The 18,478-nt window shown below is 48.0% G+C and overlaps 1 protein-coding gene across 1 annotated transcript in view; it reads left to right on the top strand.

Moving 5' to 3' along the window:
• DPF3 (double PHD fingers 3) overlaps positions 1 to 18,478 on the top strand; it is a 275,892-nt gene that overhangs the window by 189,355 nt on the left and 68,059 nt on the right. Inside the window, exon 7 of the mRNA XM_025392879.1 lies at positions 12,622 to 12,759. Within this exon, the coding sequence (XP_025248664.1) occupies positions 12,622 to 12,759 (138 nt within the window). The remainder of the gene's footprint in view (positions 1 to 12,621; positions 12,760 to 18,478) is intronic.

Raw genomic sequence — 18,478 nt, 5'->3', positions numbered from 1 at the left:
CCCACATTATGTGATGACAATTTGTTTCTCTGCTCCCTCAGGCTGGACTTTGAGCCTTCTGAGGGCAGGGTCCAGGCCAGAATCAACTTGCAGCCCAGCCGCAGCAGTGGTGCTTCCAAACTGTTGATGAATGTCTGGAGAAGGGAATGTGGGTTGTGCATACCAGGAAAGAAGAAGGATCAGCTCGACTAACCCAGAGCATGTGGTTAGGGAGACTGGGGGCACAGAGTTAGACCAGGGCTGCTGAGAACATCAGGCTGAGGTGCTTAGAGCCACAGTACCCAAGCTTTTTGGCACCAGGGACTGGTTTCATGGAAGAAAATTTTTCCACGGACCAGGGGTGGGGGGCGGGTTTTGGGATGATTTGAGCACATTACACTTATTGTGCACTTTATTTGTATGATTATTACATTGTAATATATAATGAAATAATTATACAGCTCACCATAATGTAGAATCAGTGGGAGCCCTGAGCTTGTTTTCCCTCAACAAGATGGTCCCATCTGGGGGTGATGAGAGACAGTGACAGATCGTCAGGCATTAGATTCTCATAAGGAGCACACAACCTAGATCCCTTGCATGTGCAGTTCACAGTAGGGTTCGTGCTTCTGTGAGAATCTAATGTGAGATCTAATCTGATCAGACAGAAGGTGGAGCTCAGGCGGTAATGTGAGTGATGGAGAGCGGCTGTAAATACAGATGAAGTTTTGCTTGCCTGCCCGCCACTCACCTCCTGCTGTGCAGCCCAGGTGTCAGTCTGTAGCCCGGGGGATTGGGGACCCCTGGCTTACACGTTGGCCTGCATGGTCAGTGGTAATTCATGACAATCCTGGAGACATCTCTAGGAAGGTTGATCTGTAGGATTCGGTGTTCAGGGAGGAAAGCCTGGAGCCTGATGACTGAGAAGAGTCTTTTCTAGTCAGCTAGGAGAAGACGTGAAATCTGGATGGTGGTGATAGCAGGAGTTAAATGGATGGGGCAGACAAGGAAGACTTAATGAAAGAGAAATTCACAGAACCCAGCAGATGATGGACAGGGTGTGGAGAGCAGGAGAGAGGAGAGAGGGAGGTGGCAATGATGACTCTTGACATCTTGCACTTGGGTCGTTGAGACACAAGGGGAGGCTTAACTGGAATATCCTAAAAGGGGGAAGTAATTTTGGGAGCGTGATGAAGCTGACATATGAGTTGGTAGAAATGGCAGGAATCCAGGCAGAAACGTCTAACAGATGCTAATGGACATTTGTTGTTTCCTCAAAGGAACTGAGGAGCTTACACTGACATTGTAGGTGGAAGAAGGCCTACCTCAGGCAGGGGGCGGGGAATCACACTGGATAGCCTGGAACTCACAAATAAAGCCTGCTCAGCATTTGAGGCTGCACTGATGTCCTGGCATGGGAGGTGTACAGAGATCTTCAGAGAGAGGATGCTAGCAAGATTCCCAGATGCCTGGGGGCTGCCTCAGCTTAGTGTAATCAGGTCTGATTTTTGACCTTTCTCTTTTTACCTTCCCCAGAAATGTTGACAATGACATTTATTATTTAAATTATTTTTATTGTAAAATTGAAAAGAGAATTCAGTTTCACTCTTAAGCTAATTAAGGACATGCTAATGCAGCACTCTCTAGAATCAGGAATCAAAGACACTGCCCTGCAAGGGATGCCAGTTGGAAGGAGGTGGCTCCGGAGTCAGAAAGCCAGGATTTGAATCTTTACCAGGTCACTTCCTAGCCGTGACCTCAGGCAAATCACAAAACCTCTTTGAGCCTTGGTTTTTTGGTCTGTTAGGTGAGGACAATAATATTAACCTTAGTGGGTTTCCAAGAGGGTTCAATGAGACAATGTGTAAAAACAATTAGCTCACTGCTTGGTTCATAGATATTCTCAATAAATATTTATTTTCTTTATACCGAATCGAGAAACTAACCTAAGCCGGGGCCCCAGTTGTGTTCTGTGCCCTAGCTGCTGGAGTTGTCAGAATCTAGGGAAGTCATCTGATCAAGTTAAATGAATGATCAAAAATAGCTGATGTTTGTTGAACATGTGCTGTGTGCCAGGCACTGGGCTGAGCATTGTAAGAAGATGAACTCCTGCAGTTCTCACACGCCTCCGCGAGCTACAAACTGTATTGCCCTCATTTTACAGACGAGGAAACTGAGGCTGAGAGAGATTAAGTCACTTGCCCAAGGTCACGTTGCGAATTAGCTGACCCAAGAAGGCAGACTCCCAACTTCACCAGCCTTCTGTTACTCAGCTTCTCAGCAGGGCAGGAAGCGTTCCCATAACACATGGAGTGCTTTGGTTTTAGGGGTTTCTGCATTTCCCTGCTGAGGATCCAGAAATCAGGTGATAGAATATTTTGAAATGAGAGTCTGGTTGCTTCTCTCTGTTCTTCCTCACATCTAGTAAATTCCTAAAATAAGCAGGACACTGCCCCTTGATGAAGACACAGGACTTTTGGGTCACTGGAGTTTGGTAGATCCTGGGTCCCCGCCAGGCCCCAAGGAATATGGCTGTGAAAAATCAGGGTGTTTTACCCCACCCCTGCCCCCAGTCCCCTGTGTCTCCATCCAAAGGAATTCAGCTTAAAATAAGCATCAAGGGTGGCCTGAAAGAAGGTATGAAGCCACAGGAGGGCGGGGTGGGGTGGGGGGAGGTGGGTGTAGCCAGCCCCTGGGAGCCTCATCATTTTCCTATCACAGTTGAGGAGATAATAGCTTCAGGACCTACAGAGAGTTGTGAAGTGCTAGAATGCAAAGGACTTAGAGATCATCTGATCCAACCCCCATATTCTGCAGATAAGAAAATCAAGACCCAGAAAGGTATGAATTTGTCCAAGGGTGCATAGCGGGTTAGTATCAGACCCAGGACCAGACCCCCAGTCTCTAGAAGGCCACCGAGTTTGCTGGCCTCTGAGCTTCAAGGGCAGGGGAGGGAGAAGAAGCCCAGTTGGGGGCTGAGTCCACCACTGGCTTTTGAGAAAATCCTGGCCAGTTGCAGTGACTGTGGGATGAACAGCTGTACCCTGGGTAGCCAGTCTGAGCAGGCGGCTTTTGGAAGTATCTCCTGGGCTTTATCCCGATCTGAGCTTGTATCTGGGAGTCACACAGGGCTTTTCTCAGCTGGGGCTTCTCCCTGCTCGGGGGAATTGGTTGTGGGAATTCCTGCATTCCCCAGATGGTTCTGCAGAGAGAAGACGGAGGGCTGTTGGGAGGTGTTGGTGGCCCCAAACTTCCATGGACCAGTCTGGTAGGGTGTGAATATGCGCCAAAATGGTATCTGGCAGGACGTGAGATTCCACTCAGAAGGGCTGGATGGAAGGGAATTGGAAGCCAGAGTGATTATGAAGGTGTGGGCAAGATGAAGGTGTGGGCAAGATGAAGGTGTGGGCAAGATGAAGGTGCTGACAGGGAGAGCGGGAGGCCCTCCCTATCCCCAGCTCCAAGGAGCAGGGGAGACACGGGGTTCCCAGAGCCAGGCAGGACTGTCGTCTTGGAGGTGGGCCCCCGTACAGCACAGTGCCCAAGCAGGGCAGGGCCCAGGTCCCCATGTGTTTTTCTTCCCACCCTCTGTTCTCCTGCTGCTGCCTCCTTCTTGCCGAGAGCAAGGGAGCATGGGTGAAGCAGGCCATGCCAGTCAGCCCCAGGCTGTTGGGGTGGGTGGGGAGGGAGGCAGTGCCAGAGACTCACCAGCGTACCTTTTAGTCACATGCTTCAAGGGCAGAGAGACCAGGGCTCAGACTCTGGCTGTGCCATCCAGAGAATTGCTTAAACTCCCCCAGACTCATTTTTATCATCTGTGGAATGGGAATCCTTGCCTCCTGAGCTGTGAGATTCTGCATGGGAATGGGTGCTGCCTGATGGTAGGTCTGATGCCTTGGAGGCCTCGGCAGATGACAGGCACAGTGGGGTCTGGGTGACAGATGAGGAAGTCCAGCTGCAGAGAGAAGGCAGCGGTGTCCTCAGGGTTGTATGTCAGTGCCACGGGGCAGAGCTGGGAATGCGATGCGGCTGGTGACTGGCTGGTGACTCCCAGGGCCCAGGCTTTGTCTCTGGGATGCTCATCCTGTAATTGCCTTCAGTCAGTGCTTTCAGTCTCTCGGAAACCACTGGCTCAGATACCCACTGTGTGCTCCAAGTTGGGCTGATGAAAATGTGCCAGAGTCATTAAGTTATCAGTGGGGAAGGCGGCCGCTTCTCCCCGGCAGGAAGGATTCTGCTGTTTGCTGCAGTGGCTTTGTTCACACAAGCTGCCCCTGATTCCTCCTCCTCCCGACTCCCCCCCGACCCCCGCCCAGGCTAGGAGTGAGTGGGGTAGGATTGAAGGGGGCAGGGGTGTGCAATAAATATTTGGGAGCAGCACTGAAGGCATCCGTAACTCCAGACAGGAGGTCCTGCATGCAGAATCCAGTTCTGGATTGGGAAGTGGGCAAAACACTCCTTCTGCAGCTTGACAGATGGATCCGCCCCAGGGGGAAGGAGAGAGAGAAGGCAAGCTGGACCTCCCTTATTGTCACAGCCACTGCTCTCCATGTGCACCGTGCCAGGAACACAAACTCCAGGTGCACGCTTGCCAAGGTGAAAAGAAGGACCTTAGGTCGTACACAGGCAGGGCCGACTGGTCCCAGGGGTGGTGGCTTCAGAGGTGCATGATGCAAAAGTGCTTGCCTCCGGGGAAGGAGACTGGAGTGGGAAGACGGGGCATGGCCCTCTCTGCTGCTTCAGCGCCCCTGGGAGCTCAGGCTGATTCTGCACGACAGATATTTCCAGAGTGAGAATGCCGACATGATAAAAGGAGAGCAGATGGTTCCAGTACTTTATTTTCAAAATGTTTCTTTTCCCACCCTCTTTTCCTTGCTATTCCACTCCTGACTTCAGAGGAGAAATAACTCCCCACTTTGGGGTTTATCCTTTTTGTTGGGCCACTTTGACAGCAGTGGTGATGAGAGCAGCTGAGAACAGCCGCGACTCCCTATGAGCTGGGCTTTGTTTTAAACGCATTCTCTCATATGGGTCTCCCTGCAGGGAGCAGGTGTGCTGTCATGATCCACCTTGTTTTACGGAGAGGATGCTGAGGCACAGAGAGGATTAGTAACTTGCCCAAGATCACACAGTCAACAGCAGACCTGGAACTTGAACCCAGGCAGTTCAGATCCAGCCTGCCCACTTACCTGCTGCAGATTCTGCCTCTCTGAGGGCAGAGCCTAAAGCCAGGCCTGGGTGGTTGATGGCACTGAGATGATGACTACTGAGTGGCTAACCACTCTGGCCAGACTTTCAAGGTTATCTCAGAAGGGAATTTTATGCCTGACTCAGTGCTGGTTGGGACCCAGATTCACCTTGGCAGCTCTCAGACTATCAGGTCAGCTATTTGGAGTAACTTAGTCCCAGATCTCCACTCTGAACCCAACAGGCTTCTAGAACCGGCTACGTGATTTGTAGGGTCAGCTGCTAAATGAAAATGTGGGGGCCCCTTTTCAACAAATATTAAGAATTTCAAGATGGCAACAGCAGGGCATTAAACCAAGTGTGGGGCCTTTCCGAACTTGGGCCCTGTCTGGACACACAGGTCACAGGCTCACGAAGCTGGCCCATGGTGCTTGCGGTGACAGGAAGACATGATTAAACACAGAAGGAGAAACAGTGCTGGCTTTTCTAAGCCAGTCAAAGCAGGATTTCAAGACGTTTCTTTCCATTGTAATGAAGCAGTTTGATCCTGATGCAATCCAACCAAAACAAATCTTGGAAGTCTTCACTCTTCCTCTTGCCCCTACGATGAAATCATTCCAAGGACTAAGACTTGGGAGTCAGAATAGCCTAGTAAAACACAGGCTCCACCCCAGTCTCCCCTGATCCTAAGCTCCCCTCCACTCACCAACCTCCGTCTTTCCTCCTCCCACAGCTGGCCCCATCAGCACTTCCTCATTTCTCGGAGCACCCTGCAGTTGTGCTCCTCAACTTTGTGGATTCTCTTCTTGTTAAGGCAACTTCCCAATTTCCAAATCCAGTGGTCTCTTCTTAGTCTCCAACCTTCTTGACCCTTCTCAGGCATCTAATTTATGAATGTGGCTCTGCCTCGGTGCAGAATCTCCTCGTCCTTCTTTAAAATGGGGATGCAGGTTGCTGTGAGTCAATTTACTTGAAGCACTTGGAGTGGGCCTGGTCCATGGTAAACACTCAGCAGCTGCTGGCAGGAGCTGTGACGGGTGGTGTCATTGTTACTGTCGTCTTGAAACCCTCCTATTCCTTTGGCTTATGTTTCTTAACAATTATTAAATTTATTTTATTTTTTTATTTTTATTTTTTGAGACAGAATCTCTGTCACCCAGGCTGGAGTGCAGTGGCACAATCATGGCTCACTGCAGCCTCAACCTCCTGGGCTCAAGTGATCCTCCCACCTCAGCCTTCTAAGTAGCTGGGACTACAGGAGCATGCCACCATACCTGGCTAATTTTGAATTATTTTTTGCAAAGATGGGGCCTTTCTATGTTGCCCAGGTGGGTGTTGAACTTCTGTACTCAAGTGATCCTCCTGCCTCAGCCTCCCAAAGTGCTGGGATTATAAGAGTGAGCCACCACACTCAATCCTTTCTAAACAAATAATAAAAAAAAAATCAGTTTCTCTTTCTTCACCAGTCTCTTACGATCCTGGTGTTTTCTGAGTTCTATCCTGTGTAGGTGCCTCTCTTTTCTCTCTCCACAATCTCTTCTTGACACTTTTTCCCACACTTATAACATCCATTGCCACCCTGCCAGCTCCAAAATCTACATCTCTTTCCCAAGCTTCAGGTAAATTCAACTCATTCTCTTCCTTCTTTAAATCTGTTTTTCCTCCTTCATCCTTCTACCCAGTTGCCCACGTCAGAAACATGGGCATCTTCTTTGCTTTCCGTAGCTGACATTGGTCACCTGCCTCAAGTGAGGCCCTGTGCTGGTCATCAGGACACAGCGCCTGTGGACACACAGGACCTGCCATGCTTGCTGCCAGTGAGAGAGACGCCTACAGGTGCTCGTCCACTTACAGTGGGGCTATGTCCTGGCAAACCTATCATGAGTTGAAAATATTCTAAGTCGAAAATGCATGTCATACACCTAACCTACCAAACCTACTAAACCATAGCGTAGCCTAGCCTACATCTTTATTTTATTTTTTTGAGACAGGGTCTTGCTCCGTCACCCAGGCTAGAGTGCTGTGGTGTGATCTCAGCTCGCTGCAACCTCTGCTTCCTGGGCTCAAGTGATCTTCCCACCACAGCCTCCTGAGTAGCTGGGACTACAGGTGTGCACCACCAAATGTGGCTAATTTTTGTATTTTTTGTAGAGATGGGGTTTCACCATGTTGGCTAGGCTGGTCTTCAACTCCTGGGCTCAAGGGATCCTCCCACCTTGGCCCCCACAAAGTGCTGGTATTACAGGTGTGAGCCACTGCCCCCAGCCCTAGCCTACTTTGAACATGTACATTATCCTACAGTTGGCCAACATCATCTAACACAAAGCCTATTTTATAATAAAGCATTGAATATCTCATGTAATTTATTGAATACTGTACTGAAAAACAGAACAGTTGTATAGATCCTTAAGGTATGGTTTCTACTGAATGTGTATTGCTTTCACACCATTATATAGCTGAAAAATCAAAAGTCAAACCATTGTAAATTACGGACTGTCTGTATTGACACGTGATTAGTCCTAGGAAGGCAAAAAACTAAGGTTGTAATTTTGATTGGAAAGACTTCCCTGGGGGAGGACTTTTGAGCTGAGATCAGAGGGATGATTAGACCTTAATCAGGCAAATTGGGGATGGGGACAGTCTAGGCAGAGGAAAGAGCTTGTGCGAAGACTCTGTGGTGGGAAGAGAAATCTGTAATAAGTGAAAAGGCCAACAAGCAGGAGGGCCGCGCAGGAGGCAGAATATGGTGTCAGAAGAGGCTGGAGAGGTGGATGGGGCTGGGTGGGGCATGGCCAGGAAGGCCATGTTAGTCTTTCTGGGTTCCTCCTTGCTTTCTTACTCACTCCCTCTTCCACCAGGTTCTCTCGTTAAGCCTTCTCCCACCCCATTTTGCCTCTCCATGCACAAGTCCTCATTGTTTCACAGGTAAACAATCGAAATAGCCCCTCGCCACCTTCAAATCTGTATTCTGCCCTACAATCTTAAGCAGTATTTCTAACATGTCAATCTGCTTAAGTTGGTCCTCAGGATAGAATCCTCCCCTGGCTGCCCCATCGTCGGGATAAAGCCCTGCTCAGCTTCCTCTCCTGTTAGTCTTCCTCACATCACCCCCACCGCTCCACCTCTTCAACTTGGTTAGACTTCTCGCAGCTTGCAGAGGTGATGACTGCATGTGCTTTGGGCCCCCTTTGTCTGCTGAAGTCCTGCTTATGTCAGGGGCTCCTACTCTGGGAAGCCGTACCCCACTCGCTCAAGCCAGTTTCCTGGCCCCTCTTTGATGTCCCTCTTTGCCTGGCACGGACTCACTGTATTCAACCCACCTCCCTCTGGCTTGTATTCAACCCACCTCCCTCCTCCATGGAGGGGTCTGGGGCTTGTTCATTTTTGTCCTTCTTGTGGCAGAGGGTGGGGCACATATTAGGTGACTAATAAATATTTCTTGAATTGAAGACCTGGTGATGGAAGAATGACATGGTACAAATACCTGGTTAAAAATGGAGCTCCAACCAGACGGTTCTTCGTGAAGAAGTCTGGCTTCTGGGACCTCCATGTACTGTTGGGTCCTGATTCTGTTAATAACTGAACGAAGGTCTCAAGGCTGCCTGTCCTGCCCCTGCCTGCCACGGTCATCCATCAAGAAGGGCATGGGGACGTAGGGTGGGTGGAGTCAAGCCTAAATAGACCCAGCCTTCTAGCCCAGTGTTCTCAAACTTTAGTGTGCATCAGAATCACCTAGAGGGCTTTTAAAAATCTAGATCACTGGGCCCCACCCCCAGAGTTTCTGATTCAGTCGGTCTGGGGTGGAGCCCAAGAGTTTGCATCTCTAACAGGTTGCCAGGAGGTGTAGATGGTGCTGGTCTGGGGACCACTGTCTGAGAATCTCTGTTCTAGCAAAAGGATTTGCTCTAAACATTATTACTTTCTACCATGTTGGGGAAGGATATTTTTGCTTAGGTTTGGTTTTGTAGATTTTTAAGAACAATTAGTCTGAGCTTAATGTGGGTAGAAGTATTAGATTCTACAAGCTTGCCTCTTCCCCCATCTCCTGGCCTTCCCACAAAGTGGTTCTGTATTCATTCATGAGCCACTCAACAAATATGTTTTAATGTGTAGTATGTATATGTCAACATATGAGGTGGAGTTGTTGATATCAAGATGAAATTGATATGAAATTGTCCTTAAGAGAGGTCCTTCAGTGCAGACATAGCCGTAATTCAGGGAGTCTAAAGGAGAAACGCCTGCTCTGAATGGTAGTGAGTTCCCTATCAATGGAGTTGTCCAGAACAGGCCTTCTAGAGTTGGTGGGAATAAAACACTTCTCTAGATAGACCGAATGACCATTAAGATCCTGAAATTGTGTGATTAAGCAACAGTGATGATTGACATAACAAAATGGCACAAGTGAAATGCTGTGAGTTTATACTGGGGATCTGCAGAGGCGGCTGAGGCCTCTTTGTGTAAATACTGATATCATTATCATTACTTTTAGTAAACATTTATTCCTTACTAACAGTATGCTTGGCAACTAAATGGATTTATATGCAATGACCCCATAATTTGCTGTGTATTAACTTCAGATTATCCAAAAAGCTAAATAGAAAAAGCCACGAGCAGATCCAGAGTGCACCTCAGGGGCCTCTTTGGGTCTGGCTTCCTGAGTCACATGGAATTGAGATGCATAGTACTCTTTTATTTTATTTTAATTTTATTTTTTTACAATATTTATGAGAGAGCGGAAGAGAGAATATATGAGTGTAAGTAGCCAATGATAGGCCTATTTATTTTAATTTTTTATTTTTTTAGATTCAGGTTTGTTACGTGCATATATTACATAATGCTAAGGTTTGGGCTTCTATTAAACCTGTCACTCAAATTGTGAACATAGTACCCAACCGGTAGTTTTTCCAGCCTTGTCCCCTTCCTTCCCTTCCCTTCCCTCTTTTGGAGCCCCCAGTGTCTGTCATTTCCATCTTCATGTCTGTGTGTACCCAGTGTTTAGTATATTCCATGGAATATTACACAGCCATAAAAAAGAACAAAATCATGTCCTTTGCAATATGGATGCAGCTGGAGACCATTATCCTAAGTGAATTAATGCAAAAATAGAAAATCAAATACCGTATGTTCTCACTTATAAGTGGGAGCTAAACATTGGGCCTTGAATTTATAGTCACTAGGTCACCAACTTGAATTTCAGACTCTCCTCTTATCAAGGAAGTCCAACCAATTGCCAGACTTTATAATATGAGGCAAGGGTCAAAGTCCCTCTTTTCAGGAAGGTCCAGTACTTAAGATGCAGCAAAAAATGCTGACAGCCCTTGCCCCTCATTTACCATTTACTGAGCATCTATTATGTGCTGGGTATTGAGAGAACTGCTTTACAAATGCTATTTATAATCCCTTTACCCATCCTTCAAGGTAAGTACTGTTATCCTCATTTTCAGATAAAAGAAAAGGCACAGCTTGTCCAATTTCATGCAGCAAAACTCAATTCATTTTTAGAAATCAACATGACCATAAAATTGAAACCTAATAAAAGATGGTCCCAAAATTATAGATCGAGCTCAAGTCTTAGCACAGATTCAAGATGCAATATTAGAAAACAGAATGCAGCAGTATATCAAATAAATAATATACTCTGACCAAATGGAGTGCATTCTAGGAATTCAAGAATGGTTCAATAATAAGAAATATTAGGAAATCAACGTAATTTACCTTATCAACAAACTAAAGGAGAGTCATATTATAGTAGATGCTGAAAGGGTAGTTGCTAGAATTCTCCTATAATAAAACTCTATAACAGGAATAAGAGGAACTACTTAAATGTGGTAAAGACTAAAAATTAGCCAGATACATCATTCTAAACAGTGAAACACTAGATCTGCCTTCATTAACATTGGATAATGCTTGCTTTTGCCATTTTAAAATATTGTTTTGGTGGTTCTTACAAATGATCTAAGCTATGATCAAACAGTTTCTGTAAATATGGGGAAGAAGAGATGACATTATCTTGGCCAATGTTTGTCTACTGAAAAACTCCAAGAGAATCTGGTAGGAAGAGAAACTCTATCAGAAGTAATAAGTAATATCAGAAGTAACTCTCTCAGAAGTAATAATTATCAGAATAATATCATTGGATAAGATGACTGGATAACAGCATTTCTCTATACTCTCAGAACCACACAGCCAGTGAACCTCAGCAGCTGGAACTGGGATTTGAACCCAGGCCTGCTGCTGAAGTTGTGCTCGTCCCACCTTGTGAAGCATTTATGCTTCCTTGTATGACTCGGTCATGTCAGCCCAAGGGAGAAGGTCTTTTAGAATTTGTAACTTTCAAGCACTCCAGCGGAGCAGTTTGGTTGGCTGTGATGGGGACCCAGGCTGGGGGGCAAACATAGAAGGTTGGCATGGACATTTCACTGGGAAGACTCTTCGAGGTTTCTGCTACCAGCAATGCCGTCCCCCTAGGGGCTGAGATAATGAACTGTACGTGGGGAGGCTGAGGGTGGTAGTGTGACCTTGAGCCATTTAGCCAGATTTCTGCTTCCCAGGAACTGAGCATCTAACCAACAGAACTGCTGCCCTTTCTTCTTGGCTCCAAGAAGGCACATTTTGATTGCTCGCTGCCCTTGGCTCAAATTGCCCCATTTGAGAGGTAGTACTTGTGAGAGCACCTTTTACAGATTTGGCTGCCCTGGGGCATCAGGAGCACCAGCTCTTGGTGACTACACTCACCAAGGATGCTTTAACTCCATGGCATTCATGGTGGAAGTGGAGCATGTGTTTCTGGCACAAAATCACTGGGTGAGACATCAGAAGTATTATCCAGATAAAACTTTTCTATTTCTTGCAGAGGCCAACCATGGGGTGGTGGAAGGGACAGTGCACAGGAACCCAGGAGACATGGATTCTGGTGGCTCTGCCACACTAGCTGTGTGTTCCTGGGCAAGTCACTTGGCGTTGCTGGGTCTCACTTGCCTCATCTGTGTCATGGGATGTTGGATTGGGTAGATTCCCAGTGTCCTTTGAATTCAACGTTATAACAATTACCCTTACAACATGCCTGACACTGTTTTAAGTACTTTGCATAGAGATAAACTTATCACAATAACCCTGTGAGGTAAGTACTGTTAGTATTCCCATTTTATCTCTGAAGAAACTGAGGCACAGGGAGGTCAAGTGACTTGCCCTGGGTCTCACAGCTAGAAACAGTGGAGTGCTCACACAGCTCTTAACCTCGTTTTACTTTTACAGTTTTTCTTTCCATGAGCTGAGTTGTTATAAGGGTATTGGTTCTGTTGGGTGGGGGAAAGGGGTGTTAGGATGGGAGACAGTTTTAAGGGAAGCCTGGCTCTGGGGTGGATGGATGGGGTCACTGTCTGGGAGAATGATAGCGGTGGCTGCACAGGTTGCTAATATTTGCATTTCTCCCTTTTTTCCTCTTTTCCTCTCTAGTCTGTGGCAAGCGCTACAAGAACCGACCGGGGCTCAGCTACCACTATGCTCACACTCACCTGGCCAGCGAGGAGGGGGATGAAGCTCAAGACCAGGAGACTCGGTCCCCACCCAACCACAGAAATGAGAACCACAGGCGTGAGTGCCTACTTGTTAGGTTGGGGCAGTGAAGAAGTGGGTTAGGCAGGCTGGGGAGCGTTCCTTGTTCCTTTTTCTCACTGCTGCGCTGGCATCTTCTGGTAGCAACCTTTAAGTGGTCTCAATGTGCTGTAGTGCATTGGCCCTTTCAGCCAGCCAGTCAGCTGCCCCTGCAGCTCAGCCCAACAATAGCAGGGCTGGGCTCACACACCCTGCTCTGCTCCCAGAGGAAGGAAGGTGTTAAGCAGAAGAGAAAGTCCTTACCTGGCCACTGTCAGATGCCAGACCTACAGCTCTTTTCCCTCAGCTCCTCAAGAGCCATTCAGACTGGGTTGGGCATAGGTCATGGGTGTGTCAGTTCAGACAGACATTCGAAATGCCTGCTTGGCCACTAAGAGCCTTAGAGTATTCTTGTCTATTGGTGTGGTTTTGTTGTAGAGGGGAGGGGATCACATTTTGGTACAGGGCTCTCCTGCCTTAGACACACTGCCTGGAGACCCCATGTTCTTTGCTTCAGCATTCAAATGGCAAATGTGATCTGGGTGGATTTGTTGTTTGGGATGTTGGGCTCTCAAGACCCAAAGTGATCCTGAAGATTTGTGTTTCCATTTCTGTGCTTTCCTACCTCAACTTCCAATTATGAATTAGGGAATCCAAAAGGGCTTAGCATTTTCCACTTGACTTTCCTCTACAATATCCCGTGTGGTCTCTGGGCCTGCAGAAATCTCAACATAGAAATGGGATAATGGAATCTTTAGAGCCTGCTCGAAGATGCAGGCCACACTGAGCTCTTTTAGTGAAGAATATTCATGGACAGGCCATGTGTATTTAATTTTGTTCAGAAGATTTGGTGGTAGGGATTCTGAAAGTGAACAACTCAATGCAAGGAAAGGGATCAGACCTTTAAAAGTACTCAGACTCTAGGATTAGAGGATGCGTGTTAGCCATCGACTTAGTCAACTGACGTCCACTGGCCACTTCCACCAGATATTTGAAATAATGAACACACCTGTGGCCAAGGTCATTCTTTGGATTAGTGTGGGGTCTCCCTTAACCTCCACCCCACTTTCCCCTTGTAACATTGCCTTCTTTATGGATTTGCTAGGGTTCTTATAAGACAACCCCAGAGACAGAGTGACTTAAACCACAGAAATTAATTTTCTCACAGTTCTGGAGGCTGGAGGTCTAAGGTCACGGGGCTGGCAGGGTTGTTTTCCTCTCCTTGGCTTGCAGATGCTGCCTTCTCCTGTCCCCTCACACAGTTGTCCCTCTGTGCATGCGTGCTCTGGCATCTGCTTTTATGTCCACATTTCCTCATTTTTTTTTTTGAGATGGAGTCTTTCTCTGTCGCCAGGCTGGAGTGCAGTGGTGTGATCTTGGCCCACTGCAACCTCTGCCTTCCAGGTTCAAGCAATTCTCCTGCCTCAGCCTCTCGAGTAGTTGGGACGATAGGCACGCACCATTACCCCTAGCTAATTTTTGTATTTTTAATAGAGACAGGGTTTCACCATGTTGGCCAGGATGGTCTCAATCTCTTGACCTCGTGATCCACCCACCTCAGCCTCCCAAAGGGTTGGGATTATAGGCGTGAGCTGCCGTGCCCGACCCACGTCAGATTGGATATTAGGGTCTATCCTAACAACCCCATTTTAACTTTATCTCTTTAAATGCCTCTTTAAGGACCCTACCTCCAAACCAAGTCACAGTCTGAGGTACCATGGGTTACGCTTTCAACATAGGAATTTGGGAGTGGGGAGGGGATGCAATTCAGCCTTCAGCACCTTCTTGAATTTTTGCTCACTTCCAAGGTGCAAACCTTTAGTGCGACAGGCCCTTGCTTTCTCACCTGCTGTGGTCACCTGGACAGAACCTGAACAGCAGAGCAGGAGGCGCCCCCTGAGCCTTGCCCGCCTCTCCTTGCCAGGGACTGAGGAGCTCCAACACTAAGGTCTTCTCTCTGGGAAGAGTTTTCCTTGGTCCAGTCACCCTTGTCTTTCAAAAAGGAAAAGATACTGACCTGTACTGAGGCAGCCCATACTTGCATTTCCCTGTCTCTCCTCTTTTCCCTGGTCTAAGTGACCAAGAGGTCACACGGAACTGTTGTCTCCTACCACAAGGAGGCTGAGAAGAATCTCCTTTGATTTTGGTTGCTCCCTGAAAAGCGTTTCTTTGCCATTGTTGCGCTCTCTAAAGTGTTTATTAGCTTGGTGGCCTTATTTCTCACTCTCCTGTGCTAGCTTATCTCCTTATATCTCTTCTCAAATGTCAGGCCGTTTTGTTCCTTTATTCATGCCCTGGGGTTTGGAATGCTTCTTGTCTGTGTCTCATTTTCCTTGGTTCTCCTGTAGCCTCATTATGAGTGCGGGGTGTGTGTGTCTATGCATGTGTGTGCGTGTGTGTGTGTGTGTACATGTGTGCACGTGTGTGCGCATGTGTGCGCGTGTTGCGTGTGTGCGTGCTGTTTGCTTGTGTGTGTGCATGTGTGTGCACGTGTTGTTTGTGCACATGTGTGCTTGTGTGTGTGCGCGTTTGTGTGTACGTGTGCATGCATGTGTGCGTGTTGTGTGTGTGCATGTGTGCGTGTGCGTGTGTGTGTGTGTGTGTGCACGTGTCCATGTGCCTGGTGTTTGTGGCTGCACGGGGAGGTGTGCTGCAGACTCTAAGTAGAAGGAGTCAGTCTCCCCAGCGATCCCTGTGATCCCCTCAGAGTTGGCTGACTTCTGAGACCAGCACTCGGCTGTGGATCTCCTCACGCTCCTTCGTGGGCGGGGGTGTTTGGCCTTCTTGTGTCCTCCCCTTGAGGCCACATAGCCTTGCTTGGGAAGGAAGCTGTGCGTGTCTCCCTCGCCCTATGTGGAGATGTCTGCCTGCGAAATCTCATGGTGGCTTGTTCTCACCTCTGTGGGCTTGTCAGTGTGCGGCACGCACTCCAACTCCCCCTCACCCTTTTCTCTTTCTCACCCTGCTGATGAGAAAGTGGGTTCTTCAAAAAGGATCATTTGGCTGGCCAAGGGTTTAAAATCTCCTAGAAAATAATAGGTGTTCCCAGGCGGATCCGGGGCCTCCCCACATGAAGAGGTTTCCAGAACCCTCACAAATACCTTTTTAATGACATCTCACAGCGTCCTCCTCGAAAACTCAGTGATTAACCCAGTTTTGCTAGTGGGGAGGGTACAGCAGAAAGGCCTTTAGTGCCTGCAGAAACCGTCCTTTCCCCCGTCCCTAATTTCTCTGGACAAACCGATGAGGCAGCTGCTCGTCCCAGGTTCTCTGCACCACATAGGCCGCCGACTTGCTTGCCGCCCCGAATGTGTGCTCTGCTCCCTCCCACATTCCCCTGGTGAGCAGCCCCCGACTATTTTCTTGTGAGCACTAATTGCCAGCATCATTAATACCCAGTCATTAGCTGCTGCCACTGTTTGGGGGTAGGGGGTGGCTTCCATCCATCCTGCCCCTAAATGCCACTGGGGCTGTGTGCTGAATTGGATGTGACAGCTCGGCAGCATCCTAAGGTCTCAGCTTCGTGATCCTCCCTTGGTGAGGCTTTTGGAGGGGAGGGGCAGATAGGAGAGCTTAATCCAAGAGGCTAATCTGTGGCTCCCCCAGGAGAAGGTCTGGACACCAGTGAAGTGAAATGCTGACTTTTTCCCCCTTTAGCAGAGCTGCAGGGTGACCCAAGCTGCATGTGAGCAGAGGCGTAATGGAAAAACAGCCTTACAGACACAGGGGTTTGCAGGGCCAAGGGCAGCTGGGCTCGCACCACCTGCAGCAGTAGCGACCTTTTGACTTTGGTCCTCCTGCTGTTGCTTGCTCTATCGCCCCCCAACTGTGTCTTCAGCAGAGCCCATGGTTCATCCTGCGCCTGCTGCTGCTGCTGAAAGAGCGGAGTGGCCTGCTGGAGCTGGCCCTGACCTTCCCTGCCCCAGCCCTTGCTGCCAGGGCTGCAAGCTCAGCAATCCACTGCCGCTCCTGATCGCCTGGCCCCCAAGCTGATGCTCGTGCGCCTTTGTTTCTCCCTTAGTCTCTCATTTTCTCCTGAGTATACATTTCTTGTGTTTCCTGTACATTTGTCCCCTTTCCTGTGTGCCCTTGCCTCTCTGCCTCAACTACAGGAAGCCAGGGTGGCTTGGAGCTCAAGCACTCCCCTTTGGGAAATAGTGCTTTTCTGATGGTGTTCTCTGCATGCGGGCTGCATCCCACCCTCTCCCTGCCTGCGGCTGGATGCCTCTTCTCCCTCCATTTGTTTTAGCACCTCCATCTACTTTTGCAAATGAAATAAATGACTGTGTGTGTGCACATGCGTATGTACACACACACACACACACACACACCCCTACACACAGATGTACACATACATGAATAAAAGGAGCGCAGCCGGGGAGGATAGGACTCTGAAAGATGCACTCAGAAGCATACCATTGTGACTCCTTAAATGCAGCCTTGGTAGGGAGCCCCAGCGGGGTAGAGTAGCAGAAAGAACTCTGGACTAGAATTCAAAACCCCCTTAACATAGGCTCGTGATGTTAACTTCTGAACTTTTTGCCTTCTCTGCACAGAGGGAAATGATTATCGATGATGTTTTCGAGTTGATTTTTGGAGTGAGGATAGACATTTATGAAGTCCTGGGCCTGGATGAAAAGCTGTATAAATAAATTCAGTCTAATCCATCCATGCATGCATCCATCTGTGCATACGTCATCCATCCATCCACCCATCCATTCACCCATCCATCCCATCCGTCCATCCATCCATCCATCCACCCATCCATGTAATAACCACGTATTGAATATTGTCTATATGCTGGGACTAGGGAGGACAGGCATAAAGAGGACTCAGCCCTGTCTTTGAGCTCACAGTCTTGAGTGGGAGTGTGCAATGGGGTGTGTACAGAACTATGACGGAGTTCAGGACTCAAGGGCACGGGGTACTTTCTATGCCTTAGGGCAGTGGTGTTCCAAGTGTGGCATTAGCATCACTTGGGACCCTGTTGAAAATGTAGATTCTCAGGTTCTACTGGATGTCCTGAAACAGACTCCAAGGATGGAGGCCAGCAGTCTGGGTTTTGCAAAGCTCTCCAGGGCATTCTGGTGTACACTAAAGCTTTAGGACCACTGCTTTAGGGGGTTTGCAAAGGCTTCACTGAAGAGGTGACATTCAAGTTAGCTCTTGGAGAGTGAGAAAGAATTTCTTAGGAGGGAGAGGGCTTCCCAGGTAGAGAGAACTGTACGTGAAGGCAGGCAGGTATGAAATAGCATGGCACATTCAGACCATTGGAAGTCATTGGGTCTGATAGTAATGTTGGATTGAGGGGATGCGGAGGAAAGATGGAAATGTAGTCAGGGGCCACGATGGGAAGCGTCTTCTATGCTCCTCTGTGTAGTCTTTATCCTATAGACAGTGGGAAGCCAGGGTAGCAATTACTAGAAGGCAAGAACAAATAACTTGTAAAAACATCTGTTTGGAGTCTTATTGTTATATGTTGTGTCTCTTTTATTGAAAAGCATAAGTAAATATAATATACTCTCTATAGCATACTCAGAGCTCCTAAGAGGGAAATTAAAAAAAAAAAGAGTCCATAAAATTTATTTCAAGCTTATTTTTCAAGTCTGTGGAATTGAAGTTGGGTTGTCCTAGGTTCCTGGAGATCTCAGCCTTTTGAGCAAGGATGGTGTACCTGGTGCAAAGTTAGGCTTTTCATCTCTGTTGAGAGAAAAAAAAG

The sequence above is a fragment of the Theropithecus gelada genome, chromosome 7b (genome assembly GCF_003255815.1).
Source record: "Theropithecus gelada isolate Dixy chromosome 7b, Tgel_1.0, whole genome shotgun sequence".
Taxonomy (NCBI): Eukaryota; Metazoa; Chordata; class Mammalia; order Primates; family Cercopithecidae; genus Theropithecus; species Theropithecus gelada.
The sequence above is the reverse complement of the archived record's forward strand: the minus strand, read 5'-3'. Positions and strand labels throughout refer to the sequence as shown.